General features: G+C 50.5%; 2 protein-coding genes across 2 annotated transcripts; both read left to right on the top strand.

Moving 5' to 3' along the window:
- The first annotated feature begins 9357 nt into the window (after nt 1–9357).
- On the top strand, nt 9358–10242 carry LOC143862923 (uncharacterized). The gene is made up of 2 exons (XM_077373829.1): nt 9358–9609; nt 9997–10242. Exons 1-2 carry the CDS (start codon nt 9358–9360, stop codon nt 10240–10242), a joined length of 498 nt encoding a protein of 165 aa, XP_077229944.1.
- Nucleotides 10243–21146: 10904 nt separating this feature from the next.
- Nucleotides 21147–22009, top strand: LOC143862924 (uncharacterized). The gene is made up of 2 exons (XM_077373831.1): nt 21147–21659; nt 21917–22009. The coding sequence occupies exons 1-2, from the start codon at nt 21147–21149 to the stop codon at nt 22007–22009; spliced, it is 606 nt and encodes a 201-aa protein (XP_077229946.1).
- The last annotated feature ends 1356 nt before the right edge of the window (nt 22010–23365 follow it).

The following is a 23365-nucleotide window of genomic DNA, read 5'->3' on the forward strand; positions in this document are numbered from 1 at the left end:
ATATGTGGGGCCTCGAGGGCCATTACAAAATTCATTTTAAAGAGGCTGCTAAGAGTTGTAGGGTCTCAAAGACCATTACAAAATGAGGTCAAAATGAAAACAGAAAAATACTAAGCGTCTGGAAGAGAGGTGATGTCAGCAGGAGCATCAGCAAGAGCATCAGTAGGAGCATCTGGCTCCTCATCATTAATCTTTGGCCTGGCTGGGAGAGTCATATTCTGCATCACTAAGTTTGGATTGCAGGCCTGGAGCTCCTGGAGGCAGTCGTAGTATTCGAGACTATAAGCCTCACTCGATAGGCTGAAGAGCTCGGCCTCTTTTTCTTCTACAGCCGCCTTAACTGCGACGTTCTTCCTCTCCTTGGCTCTTTCTCTCTGGGCAGTCATAGCCTCGGCAGCCTTATCCAGCTTCTTCTTCTCTGAGGCCAGATCCTCCATCAACAACTTCTTCTCCTCCTGTACTCGTCCGATGCTCGTTTGAAGCTCCTGGACCTCACAGGCCAGCTTCCCGTTCTCCTCTTCGGATTCGGTAATTGCTTCAGAGAATTTCTTGCTCTTCTCCTTGAGATCATTATAGTAGAGCAAGATCTGCAGACAGAAACAGGCATCAGTATAGTCAAAGGAAGAAATGGGCAGAAAGTTAGCAAACTGATCACCTCTTCCTTACCTGGTAAGCTGAGGATAACACAGCCTCCTCTCCTGTAGCTAGTGGCTCGCGAAGGACCTGTTGCTTGTCCTTCCGCAGCAGACACTTGCTCATAATCTTTGCTGCTACCCGGCTCTCGCCTAGGGCAGTATCATCCTTCAGAACAGCCCAATTGGGCCGAAAAACGTTCTCATTTAGTCCCGTAGGAGGACGGGCCCCAGAGCCGGTTCCAGTAGAAGCACCACCGGACTTAGAAGAGCCACCGCTCTGGGCAAAGGGGCCTATTAGCTTCACCGTAGTCTTGGCCCTTTGAGATGGGGGTGGAGGAGTGCCCTGTGATGGGGCCGGACTCGCCAATACAGTCACCTTTCTCTTCTAGCGCTCTTGTTGTGCCTGTGCAGCACCCTCCTGTGCCCGTGGCTGGGCTCCCTGTCTTATCTTCTCAACGGTCGATTGTTTCTTCATTTCTGCAAGACAAGCGAGCAGTCAGAACCAAGCATATAAAAATAAACAAATTCTAAAGACAGGTCTAGCTACGTACGTTCTGGAGTCGCGGCACTCACGCCCAGTCCAACTAGCACCTCCTCTCCTGAGAACTCTGCACAGCGGATAAGGCCTGATTGCTCAATCTCCTTCCGCATCAAGGCGAAAGTCTCTCTGTCCTCACTCTCAAGGAGCGGCTTTCGACTTAATTTGGAAGTGTCCGGAGTGTCCCACACTAGAGGGACAGGCCAGGGCTCACTGGCCTCCTTATCCTCGACGTAGAAGAACCTATTCTTCCATGAATGTATTGACGAGGGGATGCCGGTAATGATTTTTAGCTCAGGGCGCTGGCTGATGTAGATCCAGCCCCCTTCCTTATGCCTCTTCAGATGTGCACAAGCACGGAATAGCGACAAGCTCACGCTCCTCTCTAACCGGCCGTGGACGAGATACAAAAACCCAGTCAGTAGTCTCCATGAGTTCGGAGCTACTTGAGCTGGGGCCAGTCCGTAGTATCGAAGCACCGCTGAGAAAAATGGGTGCAAAGGAAATCGGAGTCCCGCCCTCATCGACTCCTCATAGATACAGAGATTTCGGCTCTCGTTACAGGCTCTGTCTCCCTCTATAGCTGCCTTCAGTTCAAATCTTGGAGGCACGCAGTACTTATCCCTAATGTCCCCTAGCATGGACCTGGTGAGGTAGTTCTCCTCGACTAGAGCTCGCAGGTTGTATTTTGGGTTGGCATCCATCCGCGCTCTAGCGATCACCTCCACCGCCCGGCCAGGAAGGAATGTTGTAGACGCCTCAGCAACGTCACTTTCAACACTCCCTTCTGCTCGGGGGAGACTACCAGTGGGGAGTCGAGTGGCGTTCAAGTCTAAAAACACCTCGTCCCTGTCCCCTCCATCGTCGCTATCTACAAGATCTATCCTAGCAGACGTCCTAGCCATTACAGGCTCCTGCGGCGGCCTAAATTCTGAACTACTGCTAGTGGAGGACTCCGTACCGGACTCAGAACTCGAATTACTATCAGACATGCAGTAAAGAGAAGGGCTGAGAGGAATACCGGTGAGTGGAGCTCGTCAAGTCCTTGCGTAACTCCCACTGCGAACTGCGAACTGAGAACTGAGAAGTCGAAGCTCCCAGAGCAAGAATAAAAGAAAAGATGAAAAGTAAAAAGTAAAAAAATGAAAGGGGGTAAACCTCCTTTTATAGCTTTTCAGAGGCGGTGGGGCATTAAATGCGACGCACGCATCTCGAGGACACTCGAATGGCGCCACGTGTCCCATATTTATGACGGACACATTCTCCCACTCAAAAATACCATCAAGCACGCGCGTATTCCTACGCGCATGAAAATTCACATCTCCACTCCGCACTCCGTGCTCCGTGCTCCGTGCTCCGTACTCCGTGCTCCGTGCTCCGTGCTCCGTACTCCGTACTGGATCTTTAAAGCCGAACTGGATATAACGCGTTTCAACAAAACGACAAAAATCAGTCCGGTCCGAACCGGACTGGCCGCAAGACAACAAAAATCAGTCCGGTAAAAGCCGAACTGGATATAACGCGTTTCAACAAAACGACAAAAATCAGTCCGGTCCGAACCGGACTGGCCGCAAGACGACAAAAATCAGTCCGGTAAAAGCCGAACTGGATATAACGCGTTTCAACAAAACGACAAAAGCCAGTCCGGTTGAAGTCGTACTCCGGACTCCGGACTCCGAACTCCGGACTGAATATGACGCGTCCTATACCGCGCCAAAAGCCAGTCCGGTTGAAGCCGTACTCCGAACTCCGAACTCCGGACTGAATATGACGCGTCCTATACCGCGCCAAAAGCCAGTCCGGTTGAAGCCGTAATCTGAACTCCGAACTCCGGACTGAATATGACGCGTCCTATACCGCGCCAAAAGCCAGTCCGGTTGAAGCCGTACTCTGAACTCCGAACTCCGGACTGAATATGACGCGTCCTATACCGCGCCAAAAGCCAGTCCGGTTGAAGCCGTACTCCGAACTCCGGACTGAATATGACGCGTCCTATACCGCGCCAAAAGCCAGTCCGGTTGAAGCCGTACTCCGGACTCCGAGCTCCGGACTCCGAACTCCGAACTCCAGACTGAATATGACGCGTCCTATACCGCGCCAAAAGCCAGTCCGGTTGAAGCCGTACTCCGGACTCCGAGCTCCGGACTCTGAACTCCGAACTCCGGACTGAATATGACGCGTCCTATACCGCGCCAAAAGCCAGTCCGGTTGAAGCCGTACTCCGGACTCCGAGCTCCGGACTCCGAACTCCGAACTCCGGACTGAATATGACGCGTCCTATGCAGCGCCAAGAGCCAGTCCGGTTGAAGCCGTACTCCGGACTCCGATCTCCGGACTCCGATCTCCGGACTCCGAACTCCGAACTCCGGACTGGATCTCCAGAATGAATTCCCCGATTCACTTTCAAACAACGTCTGCCCATACCGAATAACGAGTGATCACACTTTCCCAAGTCCCTCAATGACTTGGAAAACTGGGGGGCAACTGATGGGGTGTGAAAACACCAGCCTCTCACAGGCCGCCACCTGTCCCAGAGTAGGTGAGCTGCAGCCTCTCACAGGCCGCCACCTGTCCCAGAGTAGGTGAGCTGCAGCCTCTCACAGGCCGCCACCTGTCCTGGACACCTGTCCTGGACACCTGTCCAGGACACCTCACCAGATTTTCCCTATAAATAGGGGATCAAAGCTCAGACCAATGGGTAATGAAAAATCCCTTCTCTCCCTAAAAACTCTTAGACATCTCCCCTTCACTCCTGCTCATACTGACTTGAGTGTCGAAGGGCCTGTCCGGAGTAAAACCCGGTCTGGTCTTCTGACCTCGCTTGCCTTGTGCAGGACTCAGCCCTCATAGCAGGACTCGTTCTCGACCACCTCACTCCTCGTTCACTCCGGTCCCTCAGGACTCAGCTCCCCTAGTCATCCAGCTCAGCTCTCACGTCACTGCTGTACCTGTTACCGATTTTAGGTCTAACGGAGGCCAATCATACACTTCATCTATTACCCGTTCCTTTGTGCTCTAGGAAACAAATACATTCTCCACAAACTGCAAATTTAAGCACAAAGCAATACATCTTAATCGTCCGTCTTGCGGAAATTGCAAACCAAATTTTGTGAGGATGAGTGTGCTCCCCCCGCACTATATGGTTTCTTAATCTTGATTAAGCAATATTAATAAAGTGGTTGTTATCTTTCTTAAGAAGAAGAAAATGATATCGTGGCCGAGAGTAAGACCATTGGAGAGCCCAACAATGACAATGTGCCATGGGAACACAAAAATCTACTTTTGTTGGTTTTCCTAAAACCCAAGGGCCGGCTTACGTAACTTGTGATGTCGTGGGGAGAACCCATTTGTTGGTCCCCTACTTGGTCACATTCTCTGTCTTGCTAGCATTACTAAAAGAAGATATATTTAGAACTGGGTTTCGAAGTAAAGAGATAGAGAGATGCGCATGTAAATCGAGCATATTTATATGGGTTTGGGGCATGGGAAAAGAGGAAGGATATGTGACTCATTCAGTATTTCCTACTATTCGTTTTTGTTGATTCTTTCTCAATTTATTTTGCATGTCCTCTTCTATTTTTCCCTGTTATCAATTAAACTTAAGCATCCTCCTGGAAAAAAGCACCCAACTTTGCCTAACACATGGCCTATCCCCACCCACTTGAAATGCACAAGTACGGGAAAACCCATACTTGAAAATTGGCAAATATGGGAAAATTCAACGTCTCCAAATTCTTGGGGTACCTTGGTGCATTTCTCCCGCCAAGATATTCAATTCCATGGAAGTGGCTTGGTACAATCGCCTACCAACCTTCAAATTTGTGCAAGTATCCTTGCATATTGCCTCCTGTTCAGTTGAGGATTGCAATATGACACTGGCAGTAGCAGTGGAGCACAACACAATGAGAGCTACAACAAAATTAGGACCACAACATTGTAGTCTACTTAAAGGCTTGACCAGGACTTTCAATTGACGAGGCCTATGTTCACACTCGTGTAAAGCTTCAACGAGAGGGAAGACTCCTTCATATGTCACACGTTTACTAAAAGGAACAACCGGACCACAAAAAAGTAGTGGACTACAACAATGTAATGAATGCAAGGTGGAACATTAAATCACCGCAAAAACCTAAATGTAACTCCTTCTAAACGGGACCAAACCTCTAGCTCAATGGTCAAGGCTTTTTTCTTCAACCTAGAGGTCGAAAGTTAAAATCCAAGAAACGCTGCCAGACAGCATACAACAGCTTGATCATGAAACCTCTTTTACACTGTTTTCAAACTAAAAACCTGGATTCTAAAATCCGCGTATCCAAATGGCCCCTTGATTTTCTCAATAAATTTTGCTGGGTTAAAAAACGAGCACCAATCTTGCACTAACATGTGGCACGGGACCGCACAATCTACTGATTAGAGGGCACCACGTGGCATGGCATGGCGGGGGCGCAAACCAAAGTTGGGCACAAGTGGTTTTTTAAAAAACATACAATTTATGGTTTCATTTTGTTGTTGCATGGTTGTTTAGAGAAACAGTGAGGCCCACTTTGTTCATAGGTCTAGAACGTTTAATTGTTGGCCACACTGGGAGGGAGGGAGGGAGATTGGCTCTACGGCCGGTGTAAGGATTATGCACTGGAAAAATGGGTGTAACGATTATGCACTGGAGAAATCGGATGAGGATTTTCTCACCCTTTCGCCCCCGAACACGATAATACACCTCCTTTTAACTTGCCCACAATTCATATTAAAAGTGGGGTGTATTATCCTACATGGGGCGAGAAAATCACCTATGGGAAAAATAAGCTGAATAAAGGAATGTGGGAGTTTGTAATGATGACAAGAATGAAATGATCTGCAGTAGCATTTAATGAGAAAATTTGGACAGGACAAAACTAATGTCTCGTCAGCTGCTTGGCTGTGGCAAGAGAGAGACACATGTGTTATTATTTTAATTAAAAAAAATCTATACGAAAAGATTGAATGAGCAAGTCAATTCACACCATTTAAGCTAAAGTGTCTCTCTCGTGTACTTTTTCTAACCTAGTGAGCAAGTAATTCACCTATACAACAGGTGATCTTCCTTTCCAACCTGTTGAATAAGTAATTCACCTGTGTAGCAGGTTATCTACCCCTTTTCCCTATTGATAAAACATTTATTTGTTGGCTTACTTTCTCTCTCCAAAAGTTTTTTTTTTTTTGATTGGCAAACTGGGAATAGGCAAGGGGGACCCACGAGATATATATATATATATATATATATATATATATATATATATATATATATAGAGAGAGAGAGAGAGAGAGAGAGAGAAAAAAGTGTAGCTACACATACGTGTAGCTAACTTAGCTACACCAACGGCTTAAAATACAGTGGGCCCCACATTGTTTGGGTGATGCAAACCATTCATTTGATAGGCCCTCACATAGATAGGGTGCCCAAAAAATCAGCTCCATAGGATCATCCCAACCCTACGATTTGTGGAGGCAAAATTGGACGTGTGGCCCAGGATGGCCCACTGCCAACCTAACTGCTGCACAGGGGCAATATGGTAATTACCTCAGAGTAGGTAAACTCGAACCTATAATCCGACACCTGTCCTGGGGTAGGTAATCCAACCACCCCAGGTTTCCCTCTATAAAAGGGCCTTCAGAGCTCAAATCAGAGGGTAGTAACTTCTTCTCAACCACACTTAAAACAAGCTCCGCACTCCTGCTCATACTGACTTGAGTGTCGAAGGGCCTATCCAGAGTAACACTCCGCGTTGGTCTTCTGACCTCGTTTGCTCTTGTGCAAAACACAGTTCCTTCACTTCGGCTCATTGGGTCCTCCAGCTCAGCTCTGACCTCAATGCCGTATCTGTTACTGATTTTTGGCCTAACAGATTGGCGCCATCCGTGGGACCACGAACTAAAAGCTGTTCAAATCCCCTTACAAAAATGGTAGGACGGAGGAATGCTCGAGTACCAACTGCACGGACTACCAGCGCCGTGCTACCTCACAGGACCCGGAGCTAACGAATCGCCTCGCAGGTGGTGGCTACCTCTGCCACAACCGAAGAGAGCCCTGCTCGCTCGGAACACCTCAATCCTACGCCCACTCCAGATCAAGTTCAAGCTCTTTTTAAACAGATGACGGCTCTTGTCGGTCAGTACCAACAGCTACTCCAGGCGCCTCCCCAACCTCCTCCAGAAGCTCCACGACCTGTACAGGAAAGGTCGAATATCCAAAGGGGAGAGTCAGCGCGCCACGGTGAAGACCGGACTCACCACTCCACAAGGCGAGTCCATCACTCCAGAATCAAGCATGCCCATACAGAGCCTTACCGCCGCCGGAGGTCGCGGTCCCGCTCTGCACAAAAGCAACGAGCCCACGAAGACCACGCACCGCAAGAAAAATCCTAGCCTCCTCGAAGGAGCTCGGAAAGTCAGTCCGGCTCTGCGGCGAGCTTGTCAGCGGAGAGAAACAGGTCGCTGGACCAACCAGACTGTAAAGCTGATCCGATGCTTCGAAGGATAGAAGAAATGGACCACCGCATAGAAGAGCTGGCAAAATATCAGAGCCGGCCTGCTGCGCGGGCGTTCTCAAGCAGAACACAGGTCACCGACGATGTCATGAGCGCCCCAGCGCCCAGGGGGTTTAAAATGCCAACCGTCCTGCAATATGACGGGACCTCTGACCCTGTGGACCATCTGGAAACGTTCAGAACGATGATGCTCCTCCACAGCGCGTCCGATGGCTTCCTCTGCAGAGCATTCCCGACCACACTGACTGGCACGGCCCGGGACAGTTACTCAAGGATCAAACCGAACTCCATCAGCAACTTTGAAGATTTTGGAGACGATCCGGTCCGCCACTTCATGAGCAGCCAGAGGCCAAGGAAAACAACAGCATCCTTGATGGCCTTGTGGCAGGAGGATAATGAACCTCTGAAAATATTCGTTAGCCGCTTCAACAAGGAGGCACTCCAAGTACCGAATTTGGATCCCTCAGCCGCAATGAAAGCGCTCCTCGCGGGCACTAGATCCAACGACTTCCGCCGGTCAGTAGCTCGCCAAAATCCACACTCACTGGCAGATCTAATGGCCGGAGCTGAGGAGTATATAGCAGTTGAAGAGACACTAGCGGCCCTGGACTCGAATCGGAGGAGAACCTCCGAAGACAAGAACCCTACCAAGCAACGTAGGGATGATAGGGTCCCCAGAAGAGAGAAGTCCCCCTAGAGGAGGGAAGAGAACTTTACTCCTCTCAACACCTCCCGGAGACACATACTGGCCGTGATCAGAGGAGAAGAGTTCGTGAGGTGACCGACCAGAATGATCTCCAAAGGAAATAAGAGAGACAAGTCGAAGTACTGCCGGTTCCACAGGGACCACGGTCACAACACAGACGAATGATGGCAGCTCAAGGAAGAAATCGAGCTGCTGATTGGCCGGGGCTACTTGAAAAAGTATGTCCGAAGTGACGACCACACAAGAGAGCGCAGAGAGAAGAATCCCCAGGGCCGGAGCCCACGACGGTCACAGCCGCCCCATGCCCGGGGTCAATCTCCTCCGCCATCCAGTCCACAACCAGAGGCACACCGATCCCAGCCAAGGGGAATCATTGGCACAATTATGGGCGGACCAGCTGCTGGGGGCACATCGTCTGCTGCTCGAAAAGCATACGCACGCCGAGTCAATGCCGTGCACACATGCAGCAAGAAGATGAAGACGGACAATGAGATCTCCTTTTCAGATGCGGACCTCGATAACCTGATACTGCCACACGACGACGCCCTGGTCTTAACCATGCTCGTCGCAAACTGGGAGTTGAAGAAAATCCTAGTCGACAATGGGAGTTCGGCCGATATTTTGTACTATCATGCTTTCGAGAGAATGATGATAGGTAACGACCGCTTAAGGCCGGCGAACTCAGATCTGTTCGGTTTCTCAGGAGAGGTTGTCAAAGTGGAGGGACAGATTGAACTCCCAGTCCTCGTCGGAGAGCCGCCCTGCCAAGCCTTCGCCATGGTCAACTTCCTGGTAGTAATGGCCACTTCGGTCTATAACGCTATCTTGGGACGGCCTGGCCAGAACCTGATCCACGCAGTCACTTTAGCGTATCACCAAAAGATGAAATTCATAACGCCAAATGGCGTAGGAGAAGTCCGGGGAGACCAGCCTCAGTCCAGGGAGTGCTATGCAATGGCACTCAAGGGCAAAAACGTAGTGGAATCACTGCCGATTGAACTACTAGATCTGAGGGATGAAGCTCAGGGGACTCAGCCCGCCAAAGACCTCATCTCCATCCCTTTGTGCAAAGATGATAATGAGAAAGTCGTTCAGATCGGCTCCTCTCTAAGCAGCAGCAGCCGGCACCGCCTCACCCAGTTTCTCCAAGACAATGCAGACGTCTTTGCGTGGGCTCCCGTTGACATGCCCGGCATAGACCCGGAGGTCAGCACGCACAGACTTGGGTTTGACCCAACCTGCATGCCGGTGAAACAGGAAAAAAGACATTTCGCCATCGAAAGGCGGCAGGCGATAAAAGAAGAAGTGGAGAGGCTCTTAAGGGCTGACTTCATTCGAGAAATCCAATACCCGGACTGGTTGGCAAACATGGTCCTGGTAAAGAAGACAAATGGAAAGTGGAGGACCTGCGTTGATTTCACTAATCTAAACAAGGCATGTCCCAAGGACAGCTACCCGCTCCCGACAATCGATCAGCTCATTAACGCCACCGCAGGTCACGAACTACTGAGCTTCATGGACGCCTTCTCCGGATACAACCAAATCAGAATGTATGAGTCGGACATACCAAAGACATCGTTTGTGACGGATCAGGGGACTTACTGCTATCGTGTCATGCCCTTCGACCTAAAAAATGCTGGGGTCACGTATCAGAGGCTCGTGAACAAACTCTTCCGGAACCAGATCGGCCCCAACATGGAAGTCTATGTCGACGACATGCTGGTCAAAAGCCGAAGTGCACAGGATCATGTGTCCGATCTGAGAGAAACATTCCAGGTCCTAAAAGAGCATAACTTGAAACTTAACCCCACCAAGTGCACTTTCGACGTAAGCTCGTGAAAGTTCTTGGGGTTTATGGTAAGCCAAAGAGGGAGAGAGGCCAATCCAAAGAAGATCAAGGCCGTGGTGGAGCTCACTCCACCAAAAACCATCAGAGAAGTACAGCGGCTCACAGGAATGGTGGCCGCTCTGGGGCGCTTCATTTCAAAATCTGCAGAGAGGTGCCTACCCTTCTTCAACGCCGTCAAAGGACTCAAGACTGCGCCCTGGACAGAGGAGTGTCAGACCGCATTCAAGGAGTTGAAGCAGTACTTGTCCTCTCCGCCACTATTGACAAAGCCGGAACCAGGTGAGGAGCTACTCCTGTATCTGTCCGTAAGCCCCATGGCTCTAGCAACTGTCCTAGTTCGTGAAAAGCGCAGTCAGCAAAAGCCTGTTTACTATGTCAGGAAAGTTCTCCATGATGCCGAGATCAGGTACCAGCGGGTCGAGAAATTGTCCTACGCCCTGGTGATGGCAGCCAGGAAGTTGAGGCCGTATTTTCAAGCCCACACAATAAAGGTCCTCACCGACCAGCTGCTCAGGCAAGTTCTCCATAAGACGGACACCTCAGGACGACTTGTAAAATGGGCCATGGAGCTGAGCGAATTCGATATTCAGTACATGCCAGGACCGGCAATCAAGGCTCAAGTGCTGGCAGACTTCGTGGCTGAATGCACCATCCCCCAGCAGATCACCGAATCCGAAATTGTCCAAACCCCAGCTGTGGAAAGGGTAATCACAACTGAGGAGCGAACAGAAGATAGAACTGAAACAGAAATCATCCCCGTACCAGCAGGACAGGATCCATCGACCGCCGAACCGCTCTGGGAAGTATACGTGGACGGATCTTCGAACAAGGGTGGCTATGGAGCCGGTCTGGTTCTAACCGGGCCTGACAACTTCACTCCAGACTACGCCCTAAGATTCGGATTCCACGCGTCCAACAATGAGGCAGAGTATGAAGCCCTCCTCGCTGCCATGAATCTCGCAGTCCAGACCAACACCCAAAGGCTAAAAGCGTACTGTGACTCCCAGCTGGTTGCAAACCAGATTCAAGGGGTCTATGAGGCCCACGACCAACATATGATCAAATACCTCTCCAAAGTCTGCTAGTTAGCCAGCAAGTTCAGCAGTTTTGAGGTCATCAGAATCCCCAGAACAGAAAACACAAAAGCAGATGTGCTGTCTAAACTGGTCGTATCCGGATACACCACTCTCGGGAGGATATGCATGGAGTTTCTACAGAAATTCAGTATCAAAAATGAGACCGCTGAGGTAATGCAGGTGGAGCACGAATCCTGCTGGATGGACGAAATCATTGAATATCTGCGTAGCGGGAAGCTTCCTGAAGCAAAGAAGGAAGCCTGCAAAGTGACACAGAGAGCAGCCCGGTTTTCCCTCGACGGTGAGAGCCTGTACAAAAGGTCGTACACCCTCCCATACCTAAAGTGCCTCCGGCCAATCAACGCCGCATACGCTCTATAAGAGACGCACGAAGGGATTTGTGGAGAACATCGGGGGGCAAGGCTCTGGCAATCAAAGTACTGTTAAGAGGCCTGTACTGGCCTACCTTAAGACAAGACGTAGTGAATCTGGTCAGAAAGTGCAAGAGATGCTAAAAATTCTCTCCCACCATCCACCAGCCTGCTGTATCTATGGTCCCGATCATCAGCCCACTCCCCTTCGCAGTGTGGGGGATGGACATCTTGGGCCCCTTTCCACAGGCCTCCGGAAGGCGCGCGTTCGTAGTAGTGGCCATCGACTATTTCACCAAGTGCGTGGAGGCCGAACCTCTAGCCCAGATCACAGAGCAAAACATGCAGAACTTCTTTTGGAAGTCCGTGGTTTGCAGATTCGGGATCCCACGCGTCTTGATAATAGACAACGGAAGACAATTCGACTGCCGGAACTTCTGAAAATTCTACTCTGACTTAAAGATCGAGCAGAGATTTACTTCAGTGGCGCACCCTCAGACGAATGGGCAGACAGAAGTGATGAATAGAATCCTGCTTCAGGGAATTAAAAAGAGGCTGGACGAGAAGGCTGGACGAGAAGGCTGGCCTATGAGCAGATGAGCTTTATCATGTCCTGTGGGCGTATCGTACCACCCCGCGAACATCAACGGGGGAGTCACCATTCAACTTGTCCTTTGGGACGGAGGCCGTAATACCCGTCGATGTGGGCGCCCCGTCTCTAGAGTCACCAACTTTGATGAGAAACTCAATGGAGATGGGCTCCGTGCAAATCTGGACTTACTGGAAGAAGCCCGGGAAGAGTCTCGAGTCAGGGTCGCCGCCTACAAGCAGAAGGTGTCTAACTATCATGATTTGAAGATAGGCCCCAGAGAATTCCGAGCAGGGGATCTAGTCCTAAGAAAAGCTGCTATCTCCCAACCAAAGAAGGTCGGAAAACTCTCCCCGACCTGGGAGGGGCCGTACCGAGTAAAAGAGGTGATTCGCCCGGGAAGTTATAAGCTGGAGACGCTGGAGGAGCACCCATTACACCATGCCTGGAATTCAAAGAACCTCCGCAAATACTATCAGTAGTAAGCTACCCGGCGTGAAAGTGACTTTGTAAATATATATATTGAATGTGAATGATAGAAATTCTTTTGCAAATCTCCTCACGCTGCTTGGTTCGCCACGGCTCGTCTCCGCAAAGACCGGGAGCGCACTCCTGGTCTGGAACAAGCCCGGATAGAAAAACCAAAGCTCCTTGGAAATCCAGTTCACTAAAACTAGGGTACTTGCTGCTTGGTTCGCCACGGCTCGTCTCCGCAAAGACCGGGAGCGCACTCCTTGTCCAGAACAAGCCCGGACAGAAAAACCAAAGCTCCTTGGAAACCCAGTTCACTAAAACTAGGGTACTCGCTGCTTGGTTCGCCACGGCTCATCTCCGTAAAGACCGGGAGCGCACTCCTGGTCCGGAACAAGCCCGGACGCAAAAGCCAAAGCCACTTGTAAACTCAATTCGCTGAAACTAGGATACTCGCTGGTTGGTTCACCTCGAACGTCTACCCGGAGTATTCTTGGCCCGCAGTGTTAAAAACAAATAGTATTAGCCAGGCGCAGACAAGTAGATAATGGACAACAAAATTCAATTTCTATTCATGGAAAGGTGGGGCCTCTAAGGACCATTACAAAAAGTCGGGCCTCTAAGGGCCATTACAAAAATAAAACCTCTGAGGACCAATACAAAAAGAATCAGAAGACAGTGCCCATTGAGGAAAGAAGGGGAGCTCAAGACGCCCTGTGGCTACCACCCCGTGATGGGTCCCCCCCCAGGACCACTGCGGCAGCGGTGGTGCCCGGTTCATCGTCGTCAGGCGCCGGTGGTTCAGGGAGAACCATTCCCGTCAGGGTCACGGCCGGGTTGGATTCCTTAACCTGCTCAAGGCAGTCAAAGAATCCCACCTTATAGGACTCGCTGGACAAACTGAAGAGTTCGTCCTCCTTTTTCTGAACAGCCGCTATCAGCCTCTCCCGGGCTCTCTCCCTCTGAGCATTGAGGGCCTCGACTGCCTTCTCCTTCTGAGCGGCCAACTCTCCTCCTCGGACTTTGTTATTGCCTCGGAGAACTTCTTGCTCTTCTCCCGGAGATCGTTGTAGTACAATGAAATCTGCACGCGAGCAAGTGTCAACGAAGAAGCAAAACAAAAGACAAAATAAGCAGACACACGGGCCATCTTATCTGGTAGAGGGAAGAGAATATGGCCTCATCCGCTGCAGCTGGAGGTTTGTTTAGGACCTGGAGCTTGTCCTTGCCTAGGAGAACCTTGCTGAGGAGCTCCGCTGCTACCCGACTCTCACCAAGGCCGGAGTCATTTTTTTGAACGGCCCAGTTAGGCCGAAAAACATTGTCTCCAGATCTTGCCAGGGGAGGACGGGCTCCGGTGGATGTTCCACCCGACTTTAAGGACCCCGTCCCCCGGCCATAGGCGCTGACCAACTTCAATGTAGTCTTGCCTTTGGGAGGCGGCGTTTCTTGGGTTGGAGCCGGACTCGATATCTCAGCGGCTTTCCTTTTCTGGCCCTACTGGGCCCTCCCGAATGCTCCCTGCCTCACTCTCTCCATCTTTGACTGTTTCTGCATCTCTGAAAGTCAATACAGACGAACAAACCAGTCAGAAACAACAAAAAGAGGAAAAGGAGTTTAAAAGCTGGACTAGCCACATACGTGCCGGGGTCGCGGTACTAAGGCCGAGCCCGACCAGAACCGCTTCCTCATGGAACTCCGAACAATGAATGAAGCCCTCACGGTCCAGCTCCTCACGGACTAAGGCAAACGTTCTCAGATCCTCGCCCTCAAGGACTGGCTTGCGGCTCATCGCAATTGTATCTGGGGTGTCCCACCTAAGAGGAACCGGCCAGGGCTCAGTGGACTCCCTGTCCTCGACGTAGAAGAACCTGTTCTTCCATAAATGTATGGAAGATGGGATACCAGTGATCATTTTCACCTCCGGGCGCTGGCTAATGTAAATCCAACCCCCGTCCTTGTGCCTCTTCAAGTCCGCACAAGCGCGGAACAACGACACAGACAAACTTCTCTGAAGCCGGCCCTGGACGAGATATAAGAACTCGGTCAGCGTCCTCCACGAGTTCGGAGTAACTTGAGCCGGAGCCAGCCCGTAATATCGAAGGACCGCGGCGAAGAATGGGTGCAGAGGGAACTTGAGTCCGGCCCTCAACGACTCATCGTATATGCAAACGTCGGAGCTTTCGTTGCAAGCCCTATCTCCCTCTACTGCCTCCCTCAGCCCAAACCTTGGGGGAACACAGTACATATCCCTAATGTCCACCATCATGGACTCATCAAGGAAGTTCTCCTCGTAAAGAGCCCGTACGTTGTATTGAGGATTGGCGTCCATCCGGGCCCTAGCTACGACCTCAACGGCCCGGCCAGGGAGAAATGTTGTGGATGCCTCAGTGGCGTCACTACCAACACTCGCCTCTGCTCGGAGATAACTATCCGTTGGGAGCGGGGTGGTATTCAGATCCAAAATCACCTCATCCTCAATCACGTCGTACTCACTATCTACGATTTTCACACTAACATCAGGACTTGCCATTTTTGGCCCTGGAGTCCTGATCGGCTTATTCTGGGTCCTACCTGACGAACTAGACCCCGAGCTACTGGAAGAGGACTCCCCTGAACCAGACCCTGAACCGGACTCAGAGCTAGAACTACTACAAGACATGAACGCAAAAAAAGAAACGAATAAAAGACGCGCTCAAGAAGATTACCGGTCCGAACAGAGAAGTGCTCCAAAGTCAGCAGACGTTTACAACCTCGAGCTACAAGAGCCGAACTGGCAGAGCGAAAAGCAGAAAGGAGAAGGCAAAGGTAAACAGTGAAAAGATAAGAAATGAAAAGTGAAAACCTCCTTTTTATAAGCCTTGTCTAAGGCGGTTCGCATTTAATGGAGGGCACGCACTTCGAAAGCCCTTGTAGGATGCCACGTGTCCTTCATTAATGATGGACACACACTTCGAGGCAAGGGCGTAAGCAAATACGCTTGTATCTCCAAGGGGCTAAGGGACATCCGGAAGGTGCTCGTGTACGGGATAACTTTTAAGGCGGTTGTGTCCGTCAAGAAAATCAGTCCGGCCCAAGCCGGACAGAATATGACGCGATTCGCTAGGCGACAAAAATCAGTCCGGCCCAAGCCGGACAGAATATGGCGCAATCTCTACGCAACAAAAATCAGTCCGGCCCAAGCCGGACAGAATATGGCGCAATCGCTACGCGACAAAAACCAGTCCAGCCCAAGCCGGACAGAATATGACGTGATTCGCTAGGCGACAAAAATCAGTCTGGCCCAAGCCGGATAGAATATGGCGCAATCGCTACGCGACAAAAATCAGTCCGGCCCAAGCCAGACAGAATATGACGCAATCGCTACGCAACAAAAATGAGTCCGGCCTTTTTGAGTCCGGCCCAAGCCGGACAGACGAAAGTTCCGGACTGATTTCCAGGCCAGACTGACGAATTTCCGGACTGATTTCCTTTCCGGACAGACCGATTTTCCGGACTGATTTTCTGGCCTTACTGACAAATTTCCGGACTGATTTCCTTTCCGGACAGACTGATTTTCCGGACTGACAAATTTCCGGACTGATTTCCTTTCCGGACAAACTGATTTTCCGGACTGATTTCCTGGCCGTACTGACAAGATTTCCGGACTAATTTCCTTTCCGGATTGATTTCCTGGCCAGACTGACACGATTTCCGGACTGATTTCCTGGCCGAACTGGTGAAATTTCCGGACTAATTCCGCGGGCCGGGCAAACGGCTTCACCGGACAGACTCCGCTCGTTCAGGAATATAACTCGCCACACTTCCCCAAATCACTACAATGACTTGGAGAACTAGGGGCAACTGATGGGGTATAAAAACAACAGCCAATCAGCTATCGACACGTGGCTCAGGATGGCCCACCGCCAGCCTAACTGCTGCACAGGGGCAATATGGTAATTACCTCAGAGTAGGTAAACTCGAACCTATAACAGGCCGACACCTGTCCTGGGGTAGGTAATCCAACCACCCCAGGTTTCCCTCTATAAAAGGGCCTTCAGAGCTCAAATCAGAGGGTAATAACTTCTTCTCAACCACTCTTAAAACAAGCTCCGCACTCCTGCTCATACTGACTTGAGTGTCGAAGGGCCTGTCCGGAGTAACACTCTCGTTTGCTCTTGTCCAGAACACAGTTCCTTCACTTCGGCTCCTCGGGTCCTCCAGCTCAGCTCTGACGTCACTGCCGTATCTGTTACCGATTTTTGGCCTAACAATATCTTCACGAAAGTCAGAATATTTTGATTTTTTTTTTCTATTTTTTGCAAATTCATATTTTTTCCCAAGAAAATAAAGAGAATTTTTTTATATACAATTTTCTTTTCGTCTTCTTCGAGGTGTTTGTACATCGAGCGTGGAAAAATCCATTTCAGACTTCTTTATTTTCCTATTCTCTTTTTTTTATTATTTGAGTTTAGGCTGGGAGGTTGGGGGTAGGTAGGGGTAGAAGTCATATGATGGAGGTTTTGGAATTTTGTGGGTCCGGGCAATTTGGAAAGCAGCCAGCCAAGTTCTGTGTTCGAACTTCAGAGTGTTAGATATGCCTGAAATGATTCTCACTTTTGATCTACCACACTCGAGTCCTTGGATGAAGAGTATGGATCATTCTGATAGGCCCAAGTTGAGCTTCTTAGTAAATATGTGATGGGGTATGAAAAATAGCAACCTATTAGCTGTCGACACGTGGCCCCAGGATGGCCCACCGCAAATCCCACGTCAGCACAGGGGTGGTTCGGTAATTGTCAGAGAGTAGGTGAACTCAAACCTATAGCAGGCCGACACCTGTCCTGGGGTAAGTAATCCAACCACCCCAGGTTTTCCTCTATAAAAGGGCTTTCAAAGCTCAAACAAAGGGTAATAACTTCTTCTCAACCACTCTTAAAACTAGCTCTGCACTCCTGCTCATACTGACTTGAGTGTCGAAGGGCCTGTCCGGAGTAACACTCCCGGTTGGTCTTCTGACCTCGTTGGCTCTTGTGCAGAACACAGTTCCTTCACATCGGGTCCTCGGGTCCTCCAGCTCAGCTCTGACGTCACTGCCGTATTTGTTACCGATTTTAGGCCTAACAGATTGGCGCCATCCGTGGGACCACGAACTAAAAGTTGTTCAAATCCCCTTACAAAAATGGCAGGACAGAGGAATGCTCGAGTACCACCTGCACGGACTATCCGCGCCGTGCTACCTCGCAGGACCCGGAGTGAGCGAATCGCCTCACAGGTGGTGGCTACCTCTGCCACAGCCGAACAGAGCCCTGCTCGCTCGGAACACCTCAATCCTACGCCCACTCCGGATCAAGTTCAAGCTCTTTTTCAACAGATGACGGCTCTCGTCTGTCAGTACCAACAGCTACTCCAAGCGCCTCCCCAACCTCCTCCAGAAGCTCCACGACCTGTACAGGAAAGGTCGAATATCCGCAGGGGAGAGTCAGCGCGCCACGGTGAAGACCGGACTCACCACTCCACAAGGCGAGTCCATTACTCCAGAACCAGGATTGCCCATACAGAGCCTCACCGCCGCTGGAGGTCACGGTCCCGCTCTGCACAAAAGCATCGAGCCCACGAAGACCACGCACTGCAAGAAAAATCCCGGCCTCGTCGAGGAAGCCCGGAAAGTCAGTCTGGCTCTGCGGCGAGCCCGTCAGCGGAGAGAAACAGGTCGCTGGACCGACCAGACCGTAAAGCTGATCCGATGCTTCATAGGATAGAAGAAATGGCCCACCGCATAGAAGAGGTGGCAAAAGATCATAGCCGGCCTGCTGCGCGGGCGTTCTCAAGCAGAACGCCGTTCACCGACGATGTTATGAGTCCCAACCGTCCCACAATATGACGGGACCACTGACCCTGTGGACCATTTGGAGACGTTCAGAACAATGATGCTCCTCCACAGCGCGTCCGATGGCTTCCTCTGCAGAGCATTCCCGACCACACTGACTGGTGCGGCCCGGGACTGGTACTCCAGAATCAAACCGAACTCGATCAGCAACTTTGAAGATTTTGGGGACGATCTGGTCCGCCATTTCATGTGTAGCTGTAGGCCAAGGAAAACAACAGCATCCTTGATGGCCTTGCGGCAGGAAGATAATGAACCTCTGAAAACATTCGTCAGCCGCTTCAACAGGGAGGCACTCCAAGTGCCGAATTTGGATCCCTTAGCCGCAATGAACGCACTCCTCACGGGCGTTAGATCCAATGACTTCTGCCGGTCAGTAGCTCGCCAAAATCCATGGCAGATCTGATGGCCGGAGATGAGGAGTATATAGCAGTTGAAGAGACACTGGCGGCCCTGGACTCAAATCGGAGGAGAACCTCCGAAGACAAGAACCCTACCAAGTAGCGTAGGGATGATAAGGCCCCTAGAAGAGAGAAGTCCCCCCAGAGGAGGGAAGAGAACTTTACCCCTCTCAACACCTCCCAGAGACACATACTGGCCACAATCAGAGGAGAAGAGCTCGTAAGGTGGCCGACCAGAATGATCTCCAAGGGAAATAAGAGAGACCAATCAAAGTACTGTCGGTTCCACAGGGACCACGGTCACGACACGGACGAATGCTGGCAGCTCAAGGAAGAAATCGAGCTGCTGATTGGCCGGGGCTACTTGAAAAAGTATGTCCAAAGTGACGGCCACAGAAGAGAGCGCAGAGAAAAGAGTCCCCAGGGCCGAAGCCCTCGACAGTCACAGCCGTCCCCTGCAAAGAACCAATCTCCTCAGCCATCCAGTTCACAACCAAAGGCACAGCGATCCCAGCCAAGGGGGGTCATCGGCACAATTATGGGCGGACCGGCCGTTGGGGGCACATCATCTGCTGCTGGTAAAGCATATGCACGCCGGGTAAACGCCGTGCACACATGCAGCAAGAAGATGAAGACGGAGAATGAGATCTCCTTTTCAGATGCAGACCTCGACAACCTGATACTGCCACACGACGACGCCCTGGTCTTAACCATCATCGTCGCAAACTGGGAAGTAAAGAAAATCCTTGTCGACAACGGGAGCTCAGCCGATATCCTGTACTATCATGCTTTCCAAAAAATGATGATAGGCGACGACCGCTTGAGACCGGCGAACTCGGATCTGTTCGGGTTCTCAGGGGAGGTCATAAAAGTGAAGGGACAGATTGAGCTCCCAGTCCTCGTCGAAGAGCCGCCCTGTCAAGCCTTTGCCATGGTCAACTTCCTGGTAGTGAGGGCCTCTTCCGTCTATAACGCTATCTTGGGACGACCCGCCAGAACCTGATCCGTGCAGTTGCCTCAGCGTATCACCAGAAGATTAAATTCATAACACCAAACGGCGTAGGAGAAGTCCGGGGAGACCAACCTCAATCTAGGGAGTGCTATGCCATGGCACTCAAAGGCAAGAATGCAGTAGAATCGCTGTCGATTGAGCTACTCGACCTGAGGGACGAAGCCCGCCGAATACCTCATCTCCATCCCTATGTGCAAAGACGACAATGAGAAAGTCATTCAGATCGACTCCTCTCTCAGCAGCAGCATCCAGCACCGTCTCACCCAGTTTCTTCAAGACAATGCAGACGACTTTGCGTGGGCTCCCGTTGACATGGCAGGCATCGACCCGGAGGTCAGCACGCCCAGACTTGGTGTTGACCCAACCTGCAGGCCGGTGAAACAGAAAAGAAGACATTTCGCCCTTGAAAGGCGGTAGGCGATAAAAGAAGAAGTGGAGAGGCTCTTAAGGGCTGACTTCATTCGAGAAATCCAATACCCGGACTGGTTGGCAAACGTGGTCCTGGTGAAGAATACAAATGGAAAATGGAGGACCTGCGTTGATTTCTTTGATCTGAACAAGGCCTGTCCCAAGGACAGCTATCCGCTCCCGAAAATTGATCAGCTCATTGACGCCACCGCAGGTCACAAATTACTAAACTTCATGGACGCCTTCTCCGGATACAACCCGATCAGAATGTATGAGTCAGATATACCAAAGACTTCCTTTGTGACGGATCAGGGGACTTACTGCTATCATGTCATGCCCTTCGGCCTAAAAAACGCCGGGGCCACATATCAGAGGCTCGTGAACAAACTCTTCCAGAATCAGATCAGCCGTAACATGGAAGTCTATGTCGACGACATGCTGGTCAAAAGCCGAAGTGCACAGGATCATGTGTCCGATCTGAGAGAAACATTTCAGGTCCTAAAAAAGCATAACATGAAACTTAACCCCACCAAGTGCACTTTCGGCGTCAGCTCGGGAAAGTTCTTGGGGTTTATGGTAAGCCAAAGAGGGATAGAGGCCAATCGCAGTCCAGACCAGCGCCCAAAGGCTCAAAGCATACTGTGACTCCCAGCTGGTTGCAAACCCGATTCAAGGGGTCTATGAAGCCCGCGACGAACGTATGATCAAATACCTCTCAAAGGTCCGCCAGCTAGCCAGCAAGTTCAAAAGTTTTGAGGTCATTAAAATCCCCAGAACAGAAAATACAAGAGCAGATGTGCTGTCTAAACTGGCCGCATCCAGATACACCACTCTCGGGAGTATATGCATGGAGTTTCTACAGAAATCCAGTATCGAAAATGAGGCTGCTGAAGTAATGCACGTGGAGCACGAATCCTGCTGGATGGACGAAATCATTGAATATCTACGCAGCGGGAAGCTTCTCGAAGCAAAGAAGGAAGCCCGCAAAGTGGCGCAGAGAGCAGCTCAATTTTCCCTCGATGGTGAGAGCCTGTACAAAAGGTTGTACACCCTCCCATACCTAAAGTGCCTCCGGCCAAGCAACGCCGCATACGTCCTACAAGAAACGCATGAAGGGATTTGTGGAGAACATCTGGGGGGCAAGGCCCTGGCAATCAAAGTACTGCTCAGAGGCCTGTACTGGCCTACCTTAAGACAAGAAGCACTGAATCTGGTCAGAAGGTGCGAGGGATGCCAAAAATTCTCTCCCACCATCCACCAGCCTACTATATTCATGGCCCCGATCATCAGGCCACTCCCCTTCGCAGTATGGGGGATGGACATCTTGGGCCCCTTTCCACCAGCCTCTGGAAGACGCGCGTTCGTAGTAGTTGCCATTGACTATTTCACCAAGTGGGTGGAGGCCGAACCTCTAGCCCAGATCACAGAGCAAAACGTGCAGAACTTCTTTTGGAAGTCGGTGGTTTGCAGGTTCCTAATCCCCCGCATCTTGATAACAGACAACAGAAGACAGTTCGACTGCAGGAACTTCTGAAAATCTACTCTGACTTGAAGATCGAGTAGAGATTTACTTCAGTGGCGGACCCTCAGACGAATGGGCAGACAGAAGTGACGAACAGAATCCTGCTTCAGGGAATTAAAAAGAGGCTGGACGAGAAGGCTGGCCGATGGGCAGATGAGCTTTATCATGTCCTGTGGGCGTATCGTACCACCCCGCACACATCAACGGGGGAGTCACCATTCAACTTGTCCTTTGGGATGGAGGCTGTAATACCCGTCGATGTGGGCGCCCCGTCTCCCAGAGTCATCAGCTAATACCCGTCGATGTGGGCGCCCCGTCTCCCAGAGTCATCAGCTTCAGCGAGCAGCTCAATGGAGATGGGCTCCGTGCAAACCTCGACTTGTTGGAAGAAGCCCGAGAAGAGTCCCGAATCAGGGTCGCTGCCTACAAGCAGAAAGTGTTCAACTATCATGATTTGAAGATACGCCCCAGAGAATTCCGAGCAGGAGATCTAGTCCTAAGAAAAGCTGCTGTCTCCCAACCAAAGAAGGTCGGAAAACTCTCCCCGACCTGGGAGGGGCCGTACCGAGTAAAAGAGGTGATTCGCCCGGGAAGTTATAAGCTGGAGACATTGGAGGAGCACCTGTTACCCCATGCCTGGAAATCAAAGAACCTCCGAAAATATTATCAGTAGTAAACCACCCAGCGTGAAAAGTGACTTTGCAAACATATATTGAATGTGAATGACAGAGACTCTTTCGCAAATCTCCTCGCAAGGCTACTTGGAAACCCAGTTCACTAAAACTAGGGTACTCGCTGCTTGGTTCGCCACGGCTCGTCTCCGCAAAGACCGGGAACGCACTCCTGGTCCGAAACCTACCCGGACGCAGAGAAACTGTAAGCCCAATGGTTCCCACTTTGGCAATTCCCATCTTATTTTGATGATTCCAATACACAAGTGATTTAAGATCACTAATGTGTTTGATTGTCTAAGTTGTAGATTATAATTGTGCTAAGACAAGATTGCTTGGATTGAGGCCAAGAAGCTCTCATTGGACCACATACGGAAGGCCAAAGACATCGGAGATCCAAGCCGAATGAAGACTTGAAGAATCGCATTGAAGATCGAAGTCTATTAGAATGTATAAGATCCAATCTTAGTATTAGATTTTAAGAGGCATAAATAAAGTAAATAAACACACCCCCTAAATGTTTAAGTGATTGTCCTTGTGGTGTTCCAACTCTTTGGAACCCTCATAACAATCCCAACTTGGTGTAAATTTGGAAGCCCAAAAACAAGAATTAAAAATCTGCTTGACATAGGCTTCTCGGAACTCCGAGAGAATTCTCGGAGCTCCGAGCTCGGAACTCCGAGAGATTCCTCGGAGCTCCGAGAAATGGTCCAGTAACATTTTTCA

Source organism: Tasmannia lanceolata, unplaced genomic scaffold (assembly GCF_043159265.1).
Source record: "Tasmannia lanceolata isolate RefF3 unplaced genomic scaffold, GAP_Taslan_0.1 ptg000038l, whole genome shotgun sequence".
Lineage (NCBI taxonomy): Eukaryota > Viridiplantae > Streptophyta > Magnoliopsida > Canellales > Winteraceae > Tasmannia > Tasmannia lanceolata.